We start from the raw sequence: 18,225 nt of genomic DNA, 5'->3' as shown, positions 1-18,225 counted from the left end.
GCGAAAACACCACATTTATGTTAGCTCACCACCAAATACAAAAAAGGACAGACATTTTTCACAGCACAGGTAGCATGCACAAAGCCAACCTAACTAACCAAGAACCAACCAAACTAACCAAGAAACAACTTCATCAGATGACAGTCTTATAACATGTTATACAATAAATCTATGTTTTGTTCGAAAAATGTGCATATTTGAGGTATAAATCAGTTTTACATTGCAGCTACCATCACAGCTACCGTCAGAAATAGCACCGAAGCAGCCAGAGTAATTAGACACCAACGTCAAATACCTAAATACTCATCATAAAACATTTCTGAAAAATCGATGGTGTACAGCAAATTAAAGACAAACATCTTGTGAATCCAGCCAATATTTCCGATTTCTTAAGTGTTTTACAGCGAAAACACAATATAGCATTATATTAGCTTACTACAATAGCCTACCACACTACCGCATTCATTCATCAAGGCACGTTAGCGATAGCAATAGGCACGTTAGCGATAGCGAATAAACCAGCAAAAGATATATAATTTTTGACTAACCTTGATAAGCTTCATCAGATGACAGTCCTATAACATCAGGTTATACATACACTTATGTTTTGTTCGAAAATGTGCATATTTAGAGCTGAAATCAGTGGTTATACATTGTGCTAACGTAGCATCTTTTTCCCAGAATGTGCGGATATTTTTATGGCACTCAACTATTCTGACCAAATAACTATACATAAACGTTACTAAAAAATACATGTTGTATAGGAAATGATAGATACACTAGTTCTTAATGCAATCGCCGTGTTAGAATTCTAAAAATAACTTCATTACGACATCCAGCTTAGTTATAGCGAGAGAGTGCCCAAAATCTGGGCGCAAACTACTATTTCACATGTTTGACAGATATATGAAATAGCATCATAAAATGGGTCCTACTTTTGATGATCTTCCATCAGAATGTTGTACAAGGGGTCCTTTGTCCAGAACAATCGTTGTTTGGTTTTAGAATGTCCTCTTCTCCAGTCAATTAGCACGGAAAGCTAGCAAAGTAGCGCGAAGCTCTCCTTCCTGAACAAAGGCACACAACGCAACACGCCTAACGTCCCGAATAAATTTCAATAATCTAATAAAACTATATTGAAAAACATACTTTACGATGATATTGTCACATTTATCAAATAAAATCAAAGCCAGAGATATTAGTCGTCTATAACGACAGCTTTTCAGAAGGCAATACCAGGTCCCTTCTCGCGCGCTCCAGAAAACAGGAAACTGGTGACACGTCATGCCAAGAGCTTTTATTCGACCCCAGATCAAGTTATACACTCCATTTCTTCTCTCACTGCCTGTCGACATCTAGTGGAAGACGTATGAAGTGCATGTATACTAATAAATATCAAGGACATTTATAGGCAGGCCCTAGAACAGAGCATCGATTTCAGATTTTCCACTTCCTGTCAGGAAGTTTGCTGCAAAATGAGTTCTGTTTTACTCACAGATATAAATCAAACGGTTTTAGAAACTAGAGAGTGTTTTCTATCCAATAGTAATAATAATATGCATATTGTACGAGCAAGAATTGAGTACGAGGCCGTTTAAATTGGGCACGATTTTCCCCCAAAGTGAAAACAGCGCCCTCTGTCCTCAACAGGTTAAGGATGGAAAGGGGACATACTTTCCAAGGTACAGTATTTCCTTTAAAAACGTTTTAATGACATCACAAAATAAAAACCAATATGACATTTGTTTTCTGTAGATCATCTCTGACCATTCCCCATGTTCTTATGTTAGAAATATTGTTCCAGTATTCGCTTTAGAAACTGTTAAGAGTTTCGGTGGAAAGACTGTCTGTTAAAATATAATATAATTTCATGAAATCACAAGTCCAATACAGCAAATGAAAGATAAACATCTTGTGAATCCAGCCAACATGTCCGATTTTTAAAATGTTTTACAGCGAAAACACAACATAATATTTATGTTAGCTCACCACAATATCCAAAAACACACCGCCATTTTTTCACAGAAAAGATAGCTTTCACAAAACCCACAAATAGAGATAAAATGAATCACTAACCTTTGAACAACTTCATCAGATGACAGTCATATGACATGTTATACAATACATTTATATTTTGTTCGATTATGTGCATATTTATAGCCACAAATCGTGGTTTTACATTGGCGCCATGTTCAGAAATGGCTCGAAAATAGCGAAAGTAATTACAGATAGCAACGTGAAATACAGAAATACTCATCATAAACTTTGAAAGATACATGTTTAACATATAATTAAAGATACACTGGTTCTTAATGCAACCGCTGTGTTAGATTTAAAAAATAACTTTAGTAAAAAGCACAGCATGCAATAATCTGAGACAGCGCTCAGCCATTCTCCGCCATGTTGGAGTCAACAGAAATATGAAATTACATCATAAATATTCCCTTACCTTTGATGATCTTTCATCAGAATGCAGTGCCAGGAATCCTAGTTCCACAATAAATAGTTTTTTTGTTTTATAATGTCCATTACTTCTGTTGAATTAGCAACTTTGGCTAGCATGTGTAGTTCACGTGTCCATCGAACTTTACGCTAATGAACGAAAACTTCAAAAAGTGATATTACAAATCGAATGAACTGGTCAAACTCAGTTGAGAATCAATCTTCAGGATGTTTTTCTCATATATATCCAATAACGTCCCAAACGGAGCATTTCTTCATGTCTATCTAACGCATTGCAGACAAGGACATCACATGCGTAGTGTGCGTGGTCATGAACTGGCAATATGCCTGACCAGTCACTCCATTGGCTCTCATCCGGTCCCACATCAAGCTATATGCTTCATTCCACGTTCTACCGCCTGTTGACATCTAGTAGAAGGCGTATGAAGTGCATACAGATCCATAAATATAAGGCAATTGAATAGGCGATGCCTTTCACAGCGACCCATTTCAGAATTTTCACTTCTTGTTTGGAAGTTTGCCTGCCATATGAGTTCTGTTTTACTCACAGATATAATTCAAACAGTTTTAGAAACTTCCGAGTGTTTTCTATCCAATAATAATATGCATATCATATGATCTAGGACAGAGTACGAGGCCGTTTAATTTGGGCACAAATGCATCCGAAAGTGAAAATGTCGCCCCCTATCCCTAAGAAGTTATTAACAAAGACATTCCTTTGATTAATACTGGAGTGGAAAAGAGTCCTCTTTAATTTAAGACAGGCTGTGAACTGTCAACCCCCACCAGCTCCCTCCTCCCATCTTCTGTGGGTGAGAGAGGTTTGGTTACGGTCAACCATTGTCAAGCTGATCTGACCCATTGGCTCCTCACAGGACAGTCATGACAGGAGGACACATTAACGCCTGGGTACCAACGCCTTACGGATCATTTGTCTTGGCCCCTTAAGGTAGTAATAGGTGTGGGGGGGGAAACTGGTAAATAACCTCAATACTTTTCTGCTTGTGATTTTAAACAATTCTGACAACTTAAGCAATGTAAAATACAAATATTTAGGTAAAGTAAGAGAAGGAGCAGAGTGGCCTTTGGTGGTTCTAGTGTTTAACTACCACTTTCACACTCTACTCCCACATAGGTTCACCTTTCACTAGCCTCGCCTGATCATTTAGCCATTGCAAGAACTACATCTAAACAGAGGGTCCATGCACAGCTCTGTCAATCTCCACATCTACATGTTATCAGTCTGCTGACATAGCCCAGACTGCTGCTGCTGCGCTGGTAACCCTTGGAAACCAGTCTGGAGGAGATGATATGAGAGGCTGAGCCAAAGTGTAATGATATTATATTTACATTTGCTCAAGGGCACTTCGACCGAGTTTTCATCGAGTCGGCTCGGGGATTCGAACCAGCAACCTTTTTGGTTAATGGCCCAACGCTCTTAACCGCTAGGCTACCTGCCGCACTATAAGTAATGGTAGATTAGATGAGACTGTATTGGTAGTTAGCAGGTACTTGGAGCTGATAAAAGATTTACATTGTCAGGAAGAGGGCTTGCATAGTGGGGCTATATTTGATCTCACAGTGAATCAACCATAAGTTTTAAAACAGCATCTCACTTTGCTCACTACACTATGGTGGGTGGCTGAGGCACTTGAACCACTCTGCAAGCTTAAACCCCTTGACCCTGCCTTGTTAGATATGGCCTGACTAACTGTAGTGGGGAATGTGCCCGTGAGTGAGAGCGTGTTTGTTCTGACTGTGTAAGGGTCCTATCTGCAGTAATGATCCTGTTTTAGCTCTGCGACATCTGCTCAGTGTCTCCACACTCCTCTCCAGCAGTACATCACTTCTAATGATGAGGGTGGGTGGAGGGCTCAGTATGAGGACAGTAATGACACAAACAACACAGCGTGAAACACACACACACACACAGAGAGAGGCAGAACCTGGCATCAGCCACTAGAGGTAATCTACTCCACACAGTGATCTGAGATGGCTCGTGTTGCCCTCTGCCTCCTAGTGATGGCTGTGGCTCTACAGGATCTTCAGAAGGCCTTGGAGCAGAATGGAATACTGAGGGATAATGAATGAGGAGAGAAGAGGAGCTTTTTACCCTCGTGCTTACTCGGCTCTCTTTTTCTCACTCTCTAGATTAGAAGGTTAAGAGATCTGGCACTCGTTTATGACTTAAACTCATCAACAAATGTTCTTCTCTCTGCAGAATGGGCGGAACTTCCAGGACTTTGATTGTCAGGTGAGTCAAACATCTCTTAGATGTATGAATTGTGCCTAACGTATCATGGAATGGCTGGCCACGTTTGGATCCAGCCCAAATCAGACTGCTCTCTGTGGATCTAGGGCCTATTGGCCAGGAGTGTGTTGTCTACGTTAGGCTGGTCAGTCTGTGAGATTGTTGCAGCTTTGATGCTGTGCTAATTACTCTTGAGTCTTTGGGGAAAGCAAAGTTGTGGTTTCTGGTTGGCAATCTGACCAACACCATCATGGTAAGTGATAATGGCTGTGTTTACAAAGGCAGCCCAATTCTGATCTTTTTTCACTAATTGGTGTTTTGCCCAGTCAGATCAGCTCTTTTGCCAAAAATAGGGGGAAATATCAGAATTTGGCTGCCTGTGTAAACAGCTATTGTAATGTGCATCTATCTAGTTGATAGTTAGCTTTGTTTCCTTCTCCTTATGATACATGGTTGACTTATTTCCACGCACACACTCTCTCCTCTCATGCGACCTTGTAAGACACTTCTCTGATTGGTGATTGATTGGCCAAGCAATACGTGTGGCAGATTTGACAGGGGCCGCTGTATGTTGTTAGCTCAGCCACCACTTGGGTCCGCTGGGTTGGTGTGCTGTAGATTGCTGTTATTAGACAGTGGATGTATTCACTGAATCCTAACAACCCTGAGGCGTTGCAGTGTAATACAGCTAACCCAGCCGCCTGCAGAGGCCTTGAGAGAAGCCTTGCTGGATCTCATTCCGTTAATGACTCTCCTCTCCCAGTCCTTCAGTGCTATTCGGCTTCCTAAATTAACATCCTGCGCCTCAGCTGGCTTCTGAAGCACCATTTACTTCAAGGTCTACCTCATCTTCACGATTTCCGAGACAGACAGACCCAGGCATTAATGGAACAGAAAATAAACCGCCTTGCAAGTTGCCAATCCCATCAAGGGCTGGAGCTAAATATAGCAGCAGGTAGGGAGCTACGTTGAATTTTCAGTGTGCTCAATAGAGCATTCTCTGTTGTCTACTCCTCGTCTCGCCAGCAGAGAGCAAGGACGTCATGGCAACGCCTGCCCTATGGATGAGGGGTGACCGTATTACCACCACACTGGCAGTCACGAGTCATGAAGGCAGTCAAATTCCACATGACCGTTTAGTCACAATACAGCAACTGCACCGCAGGGCTCTCCAGAGGGTGGTGTGGTCTGCACAATGCGTCACCGGGGGCAAACTACCTGCCCTCCAGGACACCTACAACACCCGATGTCACAGGAAGGCAAAAAAGATAATCATGGACAATAACTAGCCGAGCCACTATCTGTTCACCCCGCTTCCATCCAGAAAGCAAGGTCAGTACAGGTGCATCAGAGCTGGGACAGAGAGATTGAAAAACAGCTTCTATCTCAAGGCCATCAGATTGTTCAACAGCCACCACCTGCACAGAGAGGCTGCTGAATACCTACAGACTTGAGATCATTGGCTGCTTTAATAAATGGAACAATAGTCACTTTTTAATAATGCCACTTTAAGAATGTTTACATATCTTGCATTACTCATCTCGTATGTATGCACTGTATACTGTATCCTTCACTATCTATTCTTTACTATCAATTGCATCTTTGTCACTGCTCGTCCATATATTTGATACTTCTCATCCCGTTCCTTTATTAGAATGTGTGTATTAGGTCTTGTTGTGGAATTGTTAGATACTGCTGCACTGTCGGATATAGAAGCATAAGCATTTAGCTATACTCGCAATAACATCTGCTAACCATGTGTATGTGACCAATAAAATTTGATTTGATTTGACAGTAATTAGGTTTCTCCAAGCTCTGATGCTGATCATTAGTACCCTACCAAACTTGCTAACTTCCTTGTACTCAGCACTCTTTTGTTCCTCTAATCACTCTGACATCAATGCAAATGTATTCGAAAATGTCATCAAACAGCCCATGAGCTCATGTTGCTCTACATTTCTATAGGCTGCAATTGCTTGAGAAAACCGATTGATGGCCGCTAATAGAAAGACGAGGTTCCCATCAACTTTCTACAGGCTAGACCTACTATATTTATTTTTCAACTTTCCCAATATTAACCTGTCTAGGACTGGGGTTCCGCTCGCCAACAGCCAATGAAATTGCAGGGCGCCAAATTCAATCAACAGAAATCTCATAATTCAATTTTCTCAAACATACAAGTATTAGGCACCATTTTAAAGATAAAATTCTCGTTAATCCAACCACAGTGTCCGATTTCAAAAAAGCTTTTCGGTGAAAGCAGAACATATCATTATGTTAGGTCAGCAACTAGTCACAGAAAGCATACAGCGATTTTCCAAGCAAAGAGAGGAGTCACAAAAAGCAGAAATATTGATAAAATTAATCACTAACCTTTGATATTCTTCATCAGATGACGCTCCCGGGACAACATGTTACACAATACATGTATGTTTTGTTCGATCAAGTTCATATTTATATCCAAAAAACCTCAGTTTACATTTGGCTTTGCCTCCAAAACATCCCGTGAATTTGCACAGAGCCACATCAAATCACAGAAATACTCATAATAAACATTAATAAAAGATACAAGTGTTATTCACAGATTTAAAGATATACTTCAATTTTTTTTTACGGAAAAAGCAAACCATGCAATAATCTGAGTACGGCTCTCAGACGATATACACAACCCAAGAAGATATCCGCCATGTTGGAGTCAACATAAGTCAGAAATAGCATTATAAATATTCACTTACCTTTGATCTTTGTCAGAATGCATTCCCAGGAATCCCAGTTCCACAATAAATGTTTGATTTGTTCCATAAAGTCCATTTATGTCCAAATTCCTCCTTTTGTTAGGGCGTTTGGTAAACAAATCGAAACTCAACTCCAGCGGAAATGTCGGACGAAAATTCCAAAAAGTTATATTACTGGTCGTAGAAACAAATCAAACGATGTATAGAATCAATCTTTAGGATGTTTTTATCATAAATGTTCAATATTGTCCCAACCGGAGAATTCATTTGTCTGTGGGAAAGCAATGGAACGAGAGGTAACTTTTTCATGACCGCGCATCACGAGCCCATGGCTGCTGGCAGACCTCTGACTCATTCCCCTCTCATTCAGCCCAAACCAAAACCAAACACCAATGTTTTCTCTGGTAGGCACAACCTACCTGGCACGCCTATAAATAACCTCAAGTCAAAGCCGTTACATTGCCCACAAACATTCGACCACCCATCAGAGATGATTGCAATACAGTCAGCTTTTTCTGTGACTTGCTTGACCTTCACTTGACCTCTGTTAAACTCTGCATCCAGCAAATTAGTAGATAAAGCATGTCTAGTTGGAGGGGTGTATGCTGGGTGAAGAACATTCAGAAATCATTTCCAAAACACATTGCCTGTGAACATCAGAGGTGAACCAGTTGCATACTAAGCTCAAGCAAGACATTCATCAGCATTTCTCTGACTAAGTTCCTCCATTGAGTCAAAAAACTTCTGATTCCAGGAGGACCATGAGCTGTTGCTGTCGATAAGGTGTCTGATTCATCATTTTCACCTCAAATAGAAGTAGAGGGACTTTTGTCAGAGGTTGCTTGTTGTGAGCGCTGAGGGAACTTTATGCACTTGGCCAGATGATTCTGCATCTTTGTTGAGTTCTTCAACAAATGTTTTGGCACAGTATTTGCAAACGTACACAGCTTTTTCTTCTACATTAGCTGCAGTGAAATGTCTCCACACATCAGATAGTACCCATGGCATTTTCCTGTAAAGATTTTTTTTTAAACTGTAATAAAAAACAATACAATTCCATGTCACCCTCCGATCCAACAGGTCCCAGACGTGCTCAATGGGATTGAGATCTGGGCTCTTCGCTGGCCATGGCAGAACACTGACATTCCTGTCTTGCAGGAAATCACACACAGAACGAGCAGTATGGCTGGTGGCATTGTCATGTCAGGATGAGATGCAGGAAGGGTACCACATGAGGGAGGAGGATGTCTTCCCTGTAACGCACAGCGTTGAGATTGCCTGCAATGACAACAAACTCAGTCCGATGATGCTGTGACACACCGCCCCAGACCATGACCTCCACCTCCAAATCGATCCCGCTCCAGAGTACAGGCCTCGGTGAAACGCTCATTCCTTCGACGATAAACGTGAATCCGACCATCACCCCTGGTGAGACAAAACCGCGACTCGTCAGTGAAGAGCACTTTTTGCCAGTCTTGTCTGGTCCAGCGACGGTGGGTTTGTGCCCATAGGCGACGTTGTTGCCAGTAATGTCTGGTGAGGACCTGCCTTACAACCGGCCTACAAGCCCCTCAGTCCAGCCTCTCTCAGCCTATTGCGGACAGTCTGAGCACTGATTGAGGGATTGTGCGTTCCTGGTGTAACTCGGGCAGTTGTTGTTGCCATCCTGTACCTGTCCCGCAGGTGTGATGTTTGGATGTACCGATCCTGTGCAGGTGTTGTTACATGTGGTCTGCCACTGCGAGGACGATCAGCTGTCCGTCCTGTCTCCCTGTAGCGCTGTCTTAGGCGTCTCACAGTACGGACATTGCAATTTATTGCCCTGGCCACATCTGCAGTCCTCATGCCTCCTTGCAGCATGCCTAAGGCACATTCACGCAGATGAGCAGGGACCCTGGGCATCTTTCTTTTGGTGTTTTTCAGAGTCAGTAGAAAAGCCTCTTTAGTGTCCTAAGTTTTCATAACTGTGACCTGAATTGCCTACCGTCTGTAAGCAGTTCCACAGGTGCTGTTCATTAATTGTTTATGGTTCATTGAACAAGCATGGGAAACCGTGTTTAAAACCTTTACAATGAAGATCTGGGAAGTGTTTTGGATTTTTACGAGTTATCTTTGAAAGACAGGGTCCTGAAAAAGATAAGTTTCTTTTTTTGCTGAGTTTATATAATATATTCACCCCACCCAGTATGGTAATCAAAACTTACCAGAAAGCTTGTAGTCCTTGGCTCAGACAGTGTCGTAGTGTGGGCTCAATAGCATCTCATTTGTGTGCAAGATCTTGAGAATCAGCTGTACATGTAATGGAAGAATGCACTGTACATGCAGAGGGTTGCAATTCCATTGAATTGGAGATAGTTTAACCAAAATATGCCACAAGACCTATAATTGCCTTATGTGTATCCCACAAAGAAGGTTCACTGTTATAAGCTAACTTGTTTTTGTTGAATTTAAGCAAAATTCCAGGGCTTAACTTACCATGGAAAATTTCCGGAAACTTTCCGACCCTTTACAACCCTTGGCCAATCCACCCTATCCTCATTTTCCCTCATTACACCTAAGAATATTTCCCTATTTTTATAACCGTACAGAGGGGTTGGAAATAGGTTACTGTACTCGGTCACTTAATTTGGTCTCCTATCCATCATGGTTAGGAGGGAGAAATGGAAAGTATGAACATTGGTTTAGGATGGAATAAAGGACAATGTTCTCGGTGTGTGTTCTGTTTGCCTTTCTTTTTTTTTTACTCTTACCTCTTTTTCTCCCCAATTTTCGTGGTATCCAATTGGTAGTTCCAGTCTTGTCTCATCGCTGCAACTCCCGTATGGACTCGGGAGAGGCGAAGGTTGAGAGCCATGCGTCCTCCGTAACACGACCCAACCAAGCTGCACTGCTTCTTGACACAATGCCCGCTTAACCCGGAAGCCAGCCACACCAATGTGTCGGAGGAAACACTGTTCACCTGGCGATCATGTCAGCGTGCATTGCGCCCGGCCCGCCATAAGAATCACTAGTGTGCGATGGAACAAGGACATCCCTGCCGGTCAAACCCTCCCCTAACCCGGACGACCCTGGGCCAATTGTGTGCCGCCCCATGGGTCTCCAGGAGAGCATTAGGTTCAACTGGGCTGTCGTTAGGTGGGACTGAGTTGTGGTTATGATAATGGAAACAGGCAGTGCATCACCATTCACCATTTTGTCTGTCACAAAACATAAAAAGGCATGGTTGTCATGGCAATCCTCTTAACTCTATTCTTGACACAGTAGAGATGTTATTTTTCCAGTCCAGTGATTGAGTGGAAATAGTGTAATATTAGTGTACCTCAAAGCACCAGTGATTGGCCTCCAGAAGATGGCATCATTAGCACACGTATGAGTCTCTGACTAAACCCCAGGGAGCAAGGGTATAGAACTGCAAAACCATTAGTTGATATAATTAATTATTGCTGACGGAGCTGAATTCAACATTTCTTTGCTTTAACCATGACAAGTGTTCTTTAGTTTGATGGTGTCCTTGACTGGCCATGTGTAAGCAATATTTTGGCTTTGGTTTGTTTTTGTTCGGGGTTAGCCTACTCGTTGATGTGACTGCTTGACACCATCCTATCCTCCACCCTGGCACGTCATGTGGTCTGTCTGTTTTCAGCATAGGGCATTACAATGGGCACTTTGACTGGCACAAAGCCTGGAAATAAAGTATACAGTGCTGACGACAACCTTCCTTATCATGTCCTCTCAGTGTTTTTCCTATAGGTCGGTCATGCGGTCTCCCCTGGTGTTCTGTGACCTAGATGACCAGCGTAAGGGCAGGGTCCTGACTCCTTACGACAGATGTTGGGCGCCCGCTCGCCAAGAGACAGATTTATTGTGAAGGAGTCATTTTTGGAGGGTCAGGGTATTTATATCCCAACACGGCCATCAGGGGTGGTGGGGAGGAGAGTGTGGTAATGGAGAGGAGGGGTAGATGAATACACAGGTTAGTGTAACCACATTGGTCGATATGGAAAATGTACAACTCACTATCTTATGGTAATAAGTAAGTATGTAGCGCCCTCTTAGGCTGATGCCCTGAACTGCAATTTTCTAAAGAGACATTTTTCTATGCAGACATGAAGTTACTCTTTCTTGTCTCTTTTTGAGCTGATAGTTCAGTACTGTACACAACAACGAGTTGACAGTTTGTTGGCTGATCATGACAGTTAGCAGTTGTAAACTAGAAGCCAACCTGCTCGCATTGCACAAAACACCTGGTTTTAGTCTCTCCCACACCCTCGATGTGCACAAAGCATGTACCCTGCAGAGAGGGGGCTGTATGTGGCTCAGGGAACCCTCATTTGCAGGGATACCCTCTCCCCCTCACAGTAATGTCACTATAAGGCAGGTGTTTCCTGTCAAGAAGCTTGAAGTACGCTCACAGACAGACATATCAAAGAACTCCACCTTTTAGATCTCCGCTTTAGAAGCTATCAAATGTCAATGGTGCAAGTCTGCTCAGAGCCTGGCCAAGTGATCTACACAGTTGTAGACTGTTCAGGGTAATTTACGCTGTCTTAAAAACTTCCAGGTCAAGTAGGTAGTACGTACAGCTGTCTTTAAGACAAAGTTAGCCTGGCATGGTTCATTAACATTCCACTTGGACAAAGTGTTATCTAACATTTGTTGTGTGATTCCAGGACTGCCACTTTACTTAAGATTAAGATTGTTCTAACTCCAGGAACCTGCTCTTATTTGGGGTTTATCTGTCCTCCCCAGCCTCCAAGGCTGTGGTGCATGATTAGCTTACTTCAGGCCAGAGTGGCCATGGCAGCCAAGGATCCCAGGGTTGGGTCTAGGTAGCAAAAATGACACTGACCCAGTTTGGGATATGGTTTGGGCTGCATTCCCTGACCTGAATCGGCCCTAATCTTGCCCTCCAAATCCATTTGTTACTAATGTTATCAGAGCTATTTCTGACACAGGGCTTTGTGTGTGTGTAGTCCATCTTCAGTTTCTTGTCTCTAGACTAGAGTCTAAAGTTTAGGAGATGGTGAAAGATATCATCCATCAGAGCCTATGGTTAAATCACAGCCTATTAGTGCAAATTGGTTCTGAAATAAACTGTCATCACAATGATAAGTCTACTAGAGATTAAGTAGACTTTATTCTTCCCTTTTAATGAATACGTTATGTTGTAGGCTCTCCTGACATTTATTGCTGAAAAACACCAAATTGAAAATGGGCCATAATGGAACAATGGGCCACAAACACTGATGGTCCTACTGGCTGGCTGGATTATCCTCTGATACAGAACAGTGTGGACAAAGAAACTGAGTGCACATGGCAGACAAGGACCAAGGTCCGGAGAGCTGGCTGGCTGAGAAAGACGTCGTCGTCTTAACGTCCCAAATCTGCAGGTAATCCCCCCATTTCATGCTGAGCTAACGCTCCCTCCATCTCTGTGCTGGGGCTGCAGGCCTGGGAGGCAGAGCAGACAGACTGTTCCCCATCAACAGACTGAGGATTAAACCCAGCCCTGCCCAGGCTCCTCAGTTGGCAACCAGGCTTCGAACAAAGCCCCTGCCTTCAAAAATAAAGGGATGGTGTGTACTAGTTTAGGGTCATGAAATATTATATTTGAATAAAAAGAAAACAATGCATAAAAAAAATCCATTAATATATCATTCTTGTGCAATTCATATCTATAGGCTACATTGAAGTTTTTCTTTTATTATGTTTATCTGGCATTAGTGCACAAGCCAAAGCTTTAGGGCCTAACTGTACGCGTACCAACTAAAACATGGCACAGTGGATGCTATTCTGTTTCTCAACAAGGCTGCAAAAGAAAGTAAGACAGAGTAGGCAATTATAGCCTCATAACTAGACAGTGGGTACTTAGATTTTCAAAACGTTTGTGTTATGTTTATTTTATTTTGTATTATTATAATGCTGCTGTAAGGTATTAGCCCATACAGGCAGTCAGCTTACAAGATGTACATGTATTTTTTCACATTTTGTTTAGTTTCAGCAAAATGATAGGCGGCTAACTGTTCAATAAACCTTTCAAATTAATAGGCCTAAATGCTCATGAAAAATCGAATTGTTCAATAAATTGTTCAAGGGCAAAGTAGCCTAATTGTACAGTGCATTTTCACATGCAAAAACATGAGCAAGTGTCAATTTAGGCTATTGTTTGAATTTTTTTCTTTCAGCAAAACATTATGCTGCCTACTGTTCAATAGGCCTAAATATGTAAGTCCCATGCAGCCATTATTATCTCTATCAATTCATTTCTGGGTTACAATTAAGTACCTGAGTGTGATGCATATTATATTTTTTATTTTCAATTAAAATGTTCAACAAGCAACAAATGGCTTCTTAGCAAAGAGCAATTTTTCAAGCCATAATTTAGTTAGGACTGTCTGGGAGTGGTCTTCGTGAGGAGGGGAAACTAGCTGTTATTGGCAGAGGTTTGAAACATTCTTATTGGTCTATTAACTAATTTACAGCCTTGCCAAAACTCCATCCCACCAAAACTATTCAAATAGCTCTTACACAAAGGGTATTATCATCATTTTCACAGTATTAATCCAACCTTGTGTCAGAATATATATAAAACACAGGACAATCATGTTTTTGACTGCACTGGGCCTGAAATGAATAAATGTTGAAGAAAACCTATGTTCAAGGGGGGGGGGGGGGGGGGGGGGGGGAACTGTACAGTGCATTTTCTATATTTGCGTGTCGTGTGAACATACAGCTAAACTAGTGTTCACTGCAGATTTGACAATAAGGCCCAATTCCAGATCAACCACTAACATGGCATTCCAGATCAACCACTAACAGGGCATTCCAGATCAACCACTAACAGGGCATTCCAGATCAACCACTAACAGGGCATTCCAGATCAACCACTAACAGAGCATTCCAGATCAACCACTAACATGGCATTCCAGATCAACCACTAACATGGCATTCCAGATCAACCACTAACAGGGCATTCCAGATCAACCACTAACAGGGCATTCCAGATCAACCACTAACAGGGCATTCCAGATCAACCACTAACAGGGCATTCCAGATCAACCACTAACATGGCATTCCAGATCAACCACTAACATGGCATTCCAGATCAACCACTAACATGGCATTCCAGATCAACCACTAACATGGCATTCCAGATCAACCACTAACATGGCATTCCAGATCAACCACTAACATGGCATTTTTCTAAGAACTGGATGGATTGGAATGGATTAGACATCTACAGTTGAAGTCGGAAGTTTACATAAACTCATTTTTCAACCACTCCACAAATGTATTTTATAACAAACTAAAGTTTTGGCAAGTTGGATAGGACATCTACTTTGTGCATGACAAAAGTAATTTTCCCAACAATTGTTTACAGACAGATTATTTCACTTATAATTCACTGTATCACAATTCCAGTGGGTCAGAAGTTTACATACACTAAGTTGACTGTGCCTTTAAACAGCTTGGAAAATACCTGAAAATGTCTTGGCTTTAGAAGCTTCTGATAGGCTAATTGACATCATTTGAGCCAGTTGGAGGTGTAACTGTGGATGCATTTCAAGGCCTACCTTCAAACTCAGTGCCTCTTTGCTTGACATCATGGGGATTTTTTTTTTAAATCAGCCAAGACCTCAGAAACAAAATTGTAGATCTCCACAAGTCTGGTTCATCCTTGGGAGCAATTTCCAAATGCCTGAAGGTACCACGTTCATCTGTACAAACAATAGTACGCAAGTATAAACACCATGGGACCACGCATCCGTCATACCGCTCAGGAAGGAGACGCGTTCTGTCTCCTAGAGATGAACGTACTTTGGTGAGAAAAGTGCAAATCAATCCTAGAACAACAGCAAAGGACTTTGTGAAGATGCTGGAGGAACCAGGTGCAAAAGTATATCCACAGTAAAACGAGTCCTATAGCAATATAACATGAAAGGCCACTCAGCCAGGAAGAAACCACTGCTCCAAAACCTCCATTTAAAAAAGCCAGACTATGGTTTGCAACTGCACATGTGGACAAAGATCATACTTTTTGGAGAAATGTCCACTGGTCTGATGAAAGAAAAATAGAACTGTTTGGCCATAATGACCATCGTTATGTTTGGAGGAAAAAGGGGGAGGCTTGCAAGCTGAAGAACACCATCCCAACCGTGAAGCATGGGGGTGGCAGCATCATGTTGTTGGGGTGCTTTGCTGCAGGGGGGACTGGTGCACTTCATAAAATAGATGGCATCATGAGGGAGGAAAATTATGTGGATATATTGAAGCAACATCTCAATGGGTCTTCCAAATGGACAATGACCCCAAGCATACTTCCAAAGTTGTGGCAAAATGGCTTAAGGACAACAAAGTCAAGGTATTGGAGTGGCTGTCACAAAGCCCTGACCTCAATCTTATAGAAAATTTGTGAGCAGAACTGAAAAAGTGTGTGCGAGCAAGGAGGCCTACAAACCTGACTCAGTTACACCAGCTCTGTCAGGAGGAATGGGCCAAAATTCATCCAATTTATTGTGGGAAGCTTGTGGAAGGCTACCCGAAACCTTTGACCCAAGTTAAACAATTTAAAGGCAATGCTACCAAATACTAATTGAGTGTATGTAAACTTCTGACCCACTGGGAATGTGACGAAAGAAATAAAAGCTGAAATAAATTATTATCTCTACTATTATTCTGACATTTCACTTTCTTAAAATAAAGTGGTGATCCTAACTGACCTAAGACGGGGAGTTTTTACCTTGATTAAATGTCAGGAATTGTGAAACTGAGTTTAAATATACAGCAACAGTGTGTGAAAACCTTGTGAAGACTTACAGAAAACGTTTGATCTCTGTCATTGCCAACAAAGGGTATATAACAAAGTATTGAGAAACTTTTGTTATTGACCAAATACTTATTTTCCACCATAATTTGCAAATAAATTCATTAAAAATCCTACAATGTGATTTTCTGGATTTTTCCCCCCTCATTTTGTCTGTCATAGTTGAAGTGTACCTATGATGAAAATTACAGGCCTCTCTCATCTTTTTAAGTGGGAGAACTTGCACAATTGGTGGCTGACTAAATACTTTTTTGCCCCACTGTATTTGGCTAAGGTGTATGTAAACTTCCGACTTCAACTCTATGTGAGGTAATTACCATAGTATGCCTAAACCTGATAGTTTAGGCAGATGTTCAATGTCAGCCAATCCACAGGTATTTTATTGATCCTCTTCTGTGTTCTTCCTCTGACACGCTGTGGTGATGTGTGTCAGGGTTGGTGAGCTCCGCCCTTTCCCTGACACTCGTTCAGCCCTCCTCACCCCTTCCTTACCCCTCTCCCGCCTCCTACCAGCCCATCTGACCTTCTAAGTCCAATTAGAGGGTTGCTGAGCGTCCAGACGGCCCTGAGAGCTTTGCGCTTACCCAACGAGGAACGCACCCTCCCTCTTTCTTTCTTTCTCTACACCTCCTCCACGTCTCTCTCTCTAGCTCCCATTAACACGTGCCTCTCCCTCGCTCGCTCCTTTAGTTTCCCTCCTCTCCGTCTCTAACGCATTATCCTCCCCTCATTTGGTGGGACCAGCTGCTGCTACCAAACATTTCAGTCGTTCCTTGTGGGCTCCGTGCTCCATTCTGTTGCTGCCCCCCTCCTGCAGCCACCTCTCCGCTCTGCTGCCAGCGTCACCACCACCGCCCCTTTTCAGACAACACAGGGACAGACCGACAGCACTCCTCTCTTCTACTGACAAAATGACAGCCGTTCTGGACCTCAACCAGATTGCCATTGCCTGTTCGACCATTGGTGTAGTGGTGAGTGGGACTTTGTCGGTTTGTGTGTGGGGTTGTGTTTTACTGATATGCCAGTCACCGTGTGGCTTGCCTGTTGATTGTGCGCTAACAAAGCTAAAAGCAAGCTGTCGGGTGTGTGTGTGTGTGTGTGTGTGTGTGTGTGTGTGTGTGTGTGTGTGTGATTTTCTCTGCTCTGGCATGTGAAGGTGTGTTAGGTACTGTGGCGATGTGGACGAGCGTATGACTGAGGGAACGAACAACCTGCTTCGCAAATTTGGGACCAGTACCACTGCAAGCATTGTTTACCCCAGCAGGTGGAGTGGATGAATGGTGGTGAGGGTGGGAGTTCAGCACTGGGAGGGGTGCGGTTTAGAGGACAGGAGAAAGGTCTCTCTCCTTTGAGATGAATGCCCTCTGCTTCTCTGCATTCCCTGTAATTACAGGAAACAAATATGGCTCGGTTTGTTTTCCATTCCCACTGAATGTTTTTGGTGTGCAGCATTTCTCTTAGAAAGGAGAAATTAACCACCAGCTGGGACAAGGTTTATTTTTTAAATGGCTGCGCTTCTTGCTTGTGGAGTCACGGCCTGGTGCCACTGTGTGGACTGGACCAGACTGGTTCCTTCCTCTTCTGGGATCAGTGTCTGTGCTCCTGTCTGTGGCCAGGCCAGACTGGGGAGGCTGGAGCTCTAGTCTAAGAGAGAAACAGACTCCTACCATATAATTTGCACGTTATCCATCTCTCCTCCTCCCTGTGTCTCTCTCTTTCGCCACAGGTTACGGGGGGATGTAGCTAAATGTTGGCACAGAGCAGACTGTTGAATGTTAATCAGAACCCTGCCTCGCCTCCTGCTGAGACATCCTTGAACCTTTCTTCCTCATTTAGCTCAAAGTGGCTCTGCAAACAATACCACTGATATGATGACAATGTTGCTTTTCTTTCTGTATTATGGAACAGTGTTATTTTGTAATATGGAACTAGTTTTGTCTTTTTTTAAGGTT

At 42.6% G+C, this 18,225-nt stretch overlaps 1 protein-coding gene across 1 annotated transcript in view; it reads left to right on the top strand.

The window, feature by feature from the left end:
• LOC120059332 (protein NDRG3-like) overlaps positions 1–18,225 on the top strand; it is a 79,084-nt gene that overhangs the window by 40,872 nt on the left and 19,987 nt on the right. Inside the window, exon 3 of the mRNA XM_039008312.1 lies at positions 4,685–4,717. Coding sequence (XP_038864240.1) covers positions 4,685–4,717 — 33 coding nt within the window. The remainder of the gene's footprint in view (positions 1–4,684; positions 4,718–18,225) is intronic.

The sequence above is a fragment of the Salvelinus namaycush genome, chromosome 14 (assembly GCF_016432855.1).
Source record: "Salvelinus namaycush isolate Seneca chromosome 14, SaNama_1.0, whole genome shotgun sequence".
NCBI lineage: Eukaryota > Metazoa > Chordata > Actinopteri > Salmoniformes > Salmonidae > Salvelinus > Salvelinus namaycush.
Note: the sequence above shows the minus strand (reverse complement) of the source record. Positions and strands in the feature narration are given on the sequence as shown.